Source organism: Neofelis nebulosa, chromosome 17 (genome assembly GCF_028018385.1).
Source record: "Neofelis nebulosa isolate mNeoNeb1 chromosome 17, mNeoNeb1.pri, whole genome shotgun sequence".
Classification (NCBI taxonomy): Eukaryota; Metazoa; Chordata; class Mammalia; order Carnivora; family Felidae; genus Neofelis; species Neofelis nebulosa.
This window is the reverse complement of record NC_080798.1, coordinates 34082000-34090021: the sequence shown is the minus strand read 5'-3', so window position 1 is coordinate 34090021 and position 8022 is coordinate 34082000. Positions and strand designations below refer to the sequence as shown.

At 52.6% G+C, this 8022-nt stretch overlaps 2 protein-coding genes across 2 annotated transcripts; both read right to left on the bottom strand.

The window, feature by feature from the left end:
• Positions 1-622: 622 nt before the first annotated feature.
• LOC131499447 (metallothionein-2) lies at positions 623-2312 on the bottom strand. Its single transcript, XM_058707455.1, has 3 exons — positions 2181-2312; positions 1550-1615; positions 623-877 (listed from the first exon to the last, which is right to left on the bottom strand). Exons 1-3 carry the CDS (start codon positions 2206-2208, stop codon positions 786-788), a joined length of 186 nt encoding a protein of 61 aa, XP_058563438.1. The 5' UTR covers positions 2209-2312; the 3' UTR covers positions 623-785.
• A 3864-nt stretch (positions 2313-6176) lies between these two features.
• On the bottom strand, positions 6177-7174 carry LOC131499441 (metallothionein-1). Its single transcript, XM_058707452.1, has 3 exons — positions 7025-7174; positions 6647-6712; positions 6177-6449 (listed from the first exon to the last, which is right to left on the bottom strand). The coding sequence occupies exons 1-3, from the start codon at positions 7050-7052 to the stop codon at positions 6358-6360; spliced, it is 186 nt and encodes a 61-aa protein (XP_058563435.1). The 5' UTR covers positions 7053-7174; the 3' UTR covers positions 6177-6357.
• Between the last annotated feature and the right edge of the window lie 848 nt (positions 7175-8022).

The window sequence follows — 8022 nt, the reverse complement described above, 5'->3', positions numbered from 1 at the left end:
ATAGGGAGGGCTTTAAGAGACAAAACGGATGAACATAAGGGAAGGGAAACAAAAATAATATAAAAACAGGGAGGGAGACAAAACAGAAGAGATTCATAAATATGGAGAACAAACTGAGGTTTACTGGAGGGGTTGTGGGAGGGGGGATGGGCTAAATGGGTAAGAGGCACTAAGGAATCTACTCCTGAAATCATTGTTGCACTATATGCTAACTAATTTGGATGAAAATTTAAAAAAATAAAAAACAAAACAAAACAAGAGTTGCACACTCAACCACCTAAGCCAGCCGGGCGACCCTCCTGAGTACTTCTGAAGCCTAACATTGCTGAGGATCAAAGCTCAGCAGGGAATCCTAATTAGATATTGAGAAGTTGTAGACCATAAACACTTCCCAGAAGTGAGGGGAACTGTATTTGCCCCATACTGTTAGGGCATCTACGTACTTTCATTTTCATCCAAGAAACTGATTCAGAGGTAACCTGACTCCCATAAGGCACAGTGTGTTAGGGGCTAATACTTGGGGGTCCAGGACCCAGGTCTCTGCACTTACGGTCCAATCTTCCACTCCAGCCATGGGGAATATGAGGTGCCTTATATCCAAAGCATGAAAAGAGACCCAGAATAAATTCAACTTTTATTTTATTCAAGTTTTGTTATAAGTCATGTATTTTATGGAAACAGGAATGTAGCAAACAGGTCATGGTAATATGAAAAAGTAAAAAAAAAAAAAACTGCAGGTTTGTACATGTTGCTCTATTTACATCTGGAACAGGTGCTCCCCCACATCAGGCGCAACAGCTGCACTTGTCCGATGCCCCTTTGCAGATGCAGCCCTGGGCACACTTGGCACAGCCCACGGGGCAGCAGGAGCAGCAGCCTGGGGGAGAAAGGCCCGAGTGGGTCAGAGCCCAAGTGGGTCACCAGGAACCCCCCTTCCCACAGCGGGCCCGCCACAGCTCTGCCCCCAGCCCTGCAGGGCCCTGGCTTGAGGATGGCCTGCTCTGTCCCTAGACAACTGGGTCCTACCCCCTAGCAAGAGGCTGCCTTGCCCCCATCTGATTCCAGGACAGGGCAGAACGCCTGCAGACACAGAGACAGGGCCTCCAGGGACAATGGAGGCTAGTCCTTTGCCCCCCTGAACCACACAGTGACGCGAGGGGAAGTCCTCAAGGTCAGAGAGGGGGCACCCCCTGCCCACCAGCGCCCAGGAGGGCCAGGAAAGCTCTGGGCTGTCTGCAGAGGAAAGGGCTGCACCAGGTCAGAGACACCACACGTGGTCATCAAATTCACGAACATCACGTGTCAGGACACTGGAGGGTTCAGAAGGCAGGAGACCTAGGTTCTGGTGCTGGCTGCATCCTTGACGCGATTTGCTGACCTCTCTGCAGGGGCCTCGGTTGCCCTGCTCTAGGATGAGGTGGGGACTCCACCATCTTATCTGCAGGAACTTTCAGTGCCAATTCTGAGTCAGGGGCTGAGGGAAGGGGATGTCGAGAAGCTGGGTCATCTGACCCAGCCCAGCCCCCCTGGGAGAACACCCCACACTCACTCTTCTTGCAGGAGGTGCATCTGCACTCTTTGCACGTGCAGGAGCCGGCGCACGTGCAGGAGCCACCTGCCCGGGAGAGAAAGAGAGCGGTGAGCACAAGTGCGGTGTAGGAGCCACAGTGGGTGGGCAACACACGCCCCCTGCGGCCTCGGGGTCGGTGCCCAGCACCAGGAGCTCGCTCCTCACGCAGGGCGGGTAAGGGCAGCCCCACTCCCTGTCTCTGCGGTGCTAGGAAAGGTAGGTCCCCTCCGGCTTTTACTCCACACGGAAGGTCTCGGGCCTTCCAAAGGGCTAAGAGTAGAACCAGAGCCTGTGGTCTTGAACCCCGAGGAGGCAGTGCCCCACCTCCCATCAAGTGCTGGTGGCTCCAAGGCCTGAACAGAGCACTGTGTCCCAGGTCAGCAGCCCTCGACCAACAGGAGGCTTCGACGTGACCGCAGTACCCTCCCCTCTAACACAGGGGGCAGAGAGAGAACGGAAATGCTCTCAGGGGCGTGGCGGGGGAGAAAGCACAGCACGTGCCCACGACGGGATTCAGCTCAAGTCCAAACCAGTCGCTCTTCTAACCCCAAGAACAGTCGGTCCGGGCCTGGGAAACTGCACCCTAAGACTCAGAGCCGGGGGCCCTTACCGGCGGAGCAGGAGCAGTTGGGGTCCATCTGGAGTCGAGGTGACGACGGAAGTCCAAAGCAGGCGACACAAGAGGCACAGCGCTGATGGCTGGAGGCGTGGTGGAGCCTGGGCCTTGGAGGGCCGGCTTTATAGCGGGAGCGGGCGGTCCGGGCGCAAAGGCCCCGCCCCGGCCCTTGCACCCGCCCCGCGGAGAGCGCGCGGCCCGGCGTGTCCTTGGCTGTGCTGTGTGCACCCCGCGGGGCCGGGCGCACGGGTCCAGGAGGGTGGCGGGCTCCGTGCGCACCGCGCCGAGGGGTCGGCACGCGGTGTCCCAGCCGCCCTGCCCGCCCCCTCTCGGTCTCCCCGCGGTTGGCCGTCGCCCCCGTTCCCGTCGGTTCCGGGAACTCTCTTCCTGGGTCCTCGCCGTCTTCCCCACCCCCGGCCCGCTGCAGGTGTCCCCGGGGTCGCTCTTTCCGGGAGCCCGTGTGCAACCCGGCCTCTCCTTCCAGACCCAGGCTTGGCGGGGGCAAGGGGCAGAGGGTGGGTGTGCAGAGCCACCTGAGAGAGTTGTGTGCAGAGGATGGGGGGTGGACGTGACCTTTGTCTCCTTGGCATGTCTCTTCCCCTGCCCCACGTCGGGCTTTCGGACCCGTTTTATCCTGTACACCGTTGGGGGGACACAGACCACTGCCTCTGTCCGTTTCCAGGCGGGAAAAGATATATGGGCACATTTCTCCAGGTCCTTTTTTGGGTTAAATCTAGTGCGCCCGACAGCCTTCAGGTGCACCGCACTCCAGACTTGGCCCCACTCTTGCCCAATGCGTAAGATGCCCACAAAGGAGGCTTTCTTTTAGGTAATAGGGAGACCTGGCTTTAAAATAACAAAGAAAAGTAGTTATTACTCTTTAAGCATCTCAAGAATTACATAACATTTATTATGTGCCAGGCCATTTTATAATCACTTTTGAAATTTGTACCCTCACAAAGACCCCAATAGGGAATTACTATTACTTTTGAGCCCTTTTTGTTAACGGATAACTACAGCACAAAGTCTAAATTACTTGGCCAAAGTCACACAGCTAGAAGTGGACACTGATCTGAATCCAGTCAGCTTCCCTGGGGAAAGATAAGCCTGACTTTGACCTAGGTATGTCTATGTTTCTCTACTGCTTGAGACCTTTTCAATAAGAGCAAGCTGCCACCTCAAACTATGGGTAGCAAATGAAGTGATCCATAGGTGACATAAATGAAATACATATATATTTATATAGTATATTTTCATACACTATATATACTTTTCTGGCTATCTTCTATGTCTAGGATAAGATTGATTCCCATTTTTAGTAATCATAAACAGTTTGTCTTTCATTTAAATTAAAGAAAATATGAATCATTTCAAAGTACAATGTTAAAAGGATGGCAGGCGTCTTCTGGTGTCTGATCTAAGGCACAGAGCATCTTCCTCGTGGCTTTATACCTGTAATTCCAATCACAGTTTTGTAATGTTCTGAATGATGTTCTCTTCCCAAGGGCCACATTCTCCTGCAATTGATAAAGACCACACAGGACACATAACCTGGCACCCCAGGCCAGGCTGATTTGAGGTAAATAAATACTCCCTGTGTTATGCATGATAATAATAAAGTAATAGCATCCCAGGCCTGGCTGATTTGTCAGGAGGTAACAAATGTGCCTTATGCTATGTATAATAAAAGTAAAGTAATAGCTAATATTAATAGATCACTTATGATGTGCTAGACACTGTTCTAAGTTCTTTACACGTATTAACTCATTCAATCCTTTGAGCCAGGTGCCTTTCTTTGCCCCTTTTACAGTGGAAGTACTAAGCCAGAGAGGTTTACGTCACATAGCTGTAAGTGACATGGGTAGGATTTGCACTCACATGGGCTTTGCATCATGCCCTCACCCTCCTCCCCGCACCATGACTTCACATGAAAAGTAAGGACGCTGAACACCTGGCACAGAGCAGCAGTGGGGAGAGCACTGAATTGGCAGTCACATCCTCTACATTAGCTCTCTGACCTCTCTGGGCTTCAGTGTCCCATCTCCCAAGCTGGGGCACCATTGGTCCATCTCCAGAGGCCCTTCCACCTTTGAATCGTGAGAGCCAATATTTAGCACCCGGTGCCATCATGATCAGTCAGCTGTGGACAGGGCCTGAGGCCAGCTGTATTTGTTCAGACCCCTGACTAGGAGCTGCGTGACCTTAGACAGTTGGCTCAATCTCTCTGAAGACGGCATGATTACTCCAGCCCCTGCATGTTCACTCTCTCATTGACTCCTGCAGACCAAATGGCATGAAGGATGGTGAAGACTTTTGTGTCTGTCCAAATGCCGTGGCGGCATCTTGTCCCTGGGAGCATTGGGCTGGTCATCCACCCTCCTTCCAGCACCAGGTCAGCAAATTTCCAATCCCACCCTTAACCTCCAGCCCAGAGTAATGCTTCCAAACTCTTGGACCCTTTCCCTAAGAGCTTATTGGGATTCAATAGGATTCCCTCTCCATGAATGTCTGTGTGGACGTAATGACCACTGTTTATTAAGCCCTAGCCGGGAGCCGGGAGCCTATCATTTAATCCCACATAGAGACCGAATCTCCTTTCCATGGGGAAATCAAGGCTCAGTAAGGTTGAGCAGCTTGCCCAGGTCATTCCACCTGTGACAAAGGAGGCTGTGAACTCAGACTGCCTGACAGCAAAGCCCATGCTCTGGGCACGGGCTGGCTTCATAAATCCCCTTTTCACACCAGGTACCCACAGGCAAGCATGGTCCTGATTCAGGGCCACATGACTCACTTTCTCTTTGATTGAACATCAAGTAGCAACTCCCTCCACAAAGAGCCCCGGGGGACTAACCGTTGGCACTAATTACAAGTCACTCAAGGCCTCTCTCCTGCGTAATAAACACCGCAAAGTCTTCCAAACGGCAGGACTGGCCATCACCCTGCACAGACAGACATGAAGTACTCCATCTGGAACCAGTTCTTGGATGGCCTCCCTCTTGTGGGGAAATGGCTGGGCAATTGTCTCCAATTCCCTAATGACTTTGTTGGTTTCAAGTTGCCAAGGGCAGATTTTGTAGGGGCGGATCCCAGCCTGACCTGGGGAGGAACTTCCAAAGACTCAGAGCCAAGTCACAACAGGGAGCTCTCAGGGGTACTGGGTGTCCTGTCAGTGGCACAGTGGCAGGGAGCAAGCCAAGTTCTCTGTGGGGAAGGACATCCAGGACATAGCTACTCAGGTGTGTGTGGTCCACAGCACTGGGGAATTTGTGAATTGTTTCTAGTGCTCAGTGAACACCTTCAGTGAACATATATATGCGCAGTGTTTTAAAATCTCTAATTTTGTTCTTCATGTATTTATTGAAACTATGTGTGTCCAATCTAAATACATGAGCATCATATTGTTCTTTTATGGCCTTTTTGTAAAATTAATATATTTTTACCAAGGTTTAGTCTGTGATGCATAGAAAGTAAAAACCACTTCTTCACCACAGGGGTTTGAGAACCCCATGTAGGATTCAAACAGGTGAGAAGTTGTTTTCCAATTCCTTTTAGTCACTTTTCAAGCCTAAAATCTGGTGAGGATCTGAGGTTGGGCAGAGAAACCATGGAGCATGAGAAATTCTGGATTGACAGGGCACCTGGCTGGCTCAGTCCCTAGAGCATGTGACTCTTGATCCCAGGTAGGAGGTTTGAGCCCCATCTTGGGCTTAGAGATTACTTATAATTAAAGAAATAAATTCTGGATTGAGAAGTTTCTGTGCCATCAATGCTTGACATGATAACAGACGGACCCGATGAGTCCTCATGCCTTTATATCCTCTGGCTCTTCCATTTTACAGAAAGTTAAGCTCGGTGATGTAACCTGACTTGCCTTAAGGCACTCAGTTTATTAGGGACTAACATTTGTGGACAGAACCCAGGTTTCTGCACTTCCAGTCCAATCCGCTACCCCAGCCCTCCTGGGCACGCAAAGGAAAACAGAAGCGAGAAAAAATTTAACAACTTTTATTATAATTCACGTATTTTATAGGAAAAAAAAGAAATGTAGCAAACGGATCAGGTTTGTACCAAAAACAAAACAAAAAATACCAAAAAAACCCCAAAAAACCAAAAAACCCTGCAGGTTTGTACACGTTGCTCTATTTACATCGGGGACGGGCTCTCCGGGACATTAGGCGCAGCAGCTGCACTTGTCCGATGCCCCTTTGCAGATGCAGCCCTGGGCACACTTGGCACAGCCCACGGGGCAGCAGGAGCAGCAGCCTGTGAAAGGGAAGAAGCCGGCAGAGATGAGCGCTGGGCACAAAGGATGAGTGATTCCGGTCCTCCCCTATGGGGCCCATCGTGGAGGCAGCACCTTTCCCGAGGAAGGGGCATCAACTATCCTGTTTTAACTCCCCTTGGAGTATGGGCTAGGGGTGGCGGTGGGTAGGGGGTGTACGAGAAAAGATGGCACTCACTCTTCTTGCAGGAGGTGCATCTGCAGGCTTTGCATTTGCAGGAGCCGGCGCACGAGCAGGAGCCACCTGCAAGGAGAAAGGCAGCGGTGAGAACCGAACCGAACCGTCCCTGGGGAGGACTCGAACGCGGGAATGGGTGCTGGCAGCCCGGGGATTGAGTCTCAGTTCCACAACCTGTCCGTGGGAACCCGGACAGGCCATGAAGTCCGACCCCTCGTCGGTAGGAGCGGGGCTCGATTAGCCTAGAGAGAGGTACACCGAGAGGCTCTGGGGAGGGGCAGTTAGCACCCTGAAAGTGAGTGATCAAGAAGAGAAGGGGACGTCAGAGATTGCTTCTCTGGCTCTACAACCGACGCGCGGCCCCGAACCCGAGCTTACCGGTGGCGCAGGAGCAGTCGGGATCCATGGCGAGAAGAAGCGGTAGCTGGAGTCCGGAGACGGTTGCAGAGAGGTGGCTGGCCGCTCAGAAGAGGCGTGGTGGAGCGCAGCGCGGCGGGCCGCCTTTATAGCGGGAAGGAGCCGGGGCGAGTGCAAAAGCCCGCCCCGTGCGGCCGCCGCCTGCACACGCCCCGCGCTGAATCACCGGCGGCCGTGCGCGCGGCGCACGGGGCTGTGCGCACGGCCGCCGGCCCGGGTTCCCAGAAACCGCCTCCGTACGCCGCGGGCCACCACGTGCGGGAGTGCCGGGTGCAGAGCCGGGACACCGCGTCCCGGGCCGCTGGGCCCTGCGCCCGGCACCCTGCCCCCTGGCCTGTGCTTGAACTCGAGATGTTTGGGGGGCGGGGGAAAGCTGGGGTAGAGGGGTGCGGAGCGGGTCGTGGGGCCCCCTCCTGGACAGAAAAATCTGTTGGAAGACCAGATTACAAAAACCTCTTTGTACCTGTCAAGACTTAATAATCGTGTCACAGCATGGTAAGCCCATGGGATGGTTATGGACAACCTATCTAGGCAATGTATATAGAGTGCTTTATTGTGTGCTATGGAGTGTAGTGAGCTAGTGAGCGTGTTCTGTGCGGGCTCTCATTTAACCCCATAACAACTGCTAAAAAGAAAACTACTGACCCCAAATGGTCTCCCTTAGGCCAAGTCACCAAACGGGGGCTAAATACCTAACCTAAACTGCAGTTTTAACCTTCCGCAGAAGTGTAAGTCTTAAGGGTCAATGAGGAATTTTCTGATCAGCGCCAATGAGGCAATCTGTCACAGGGGCCCTCTCTATTTCCGAAAGGAGGATGAACTAATCCACCCTGCCCTTCCACCTAAGGAAGGTGACCTTGCCTAAAACAATCCTTTCTTTTCCTTTGCTCATGACTTTCTTGCCCCGCTTTCTTTCCTATAAAAACTTTCCATTTTGTACAACTCCTCCGAACTCCCCC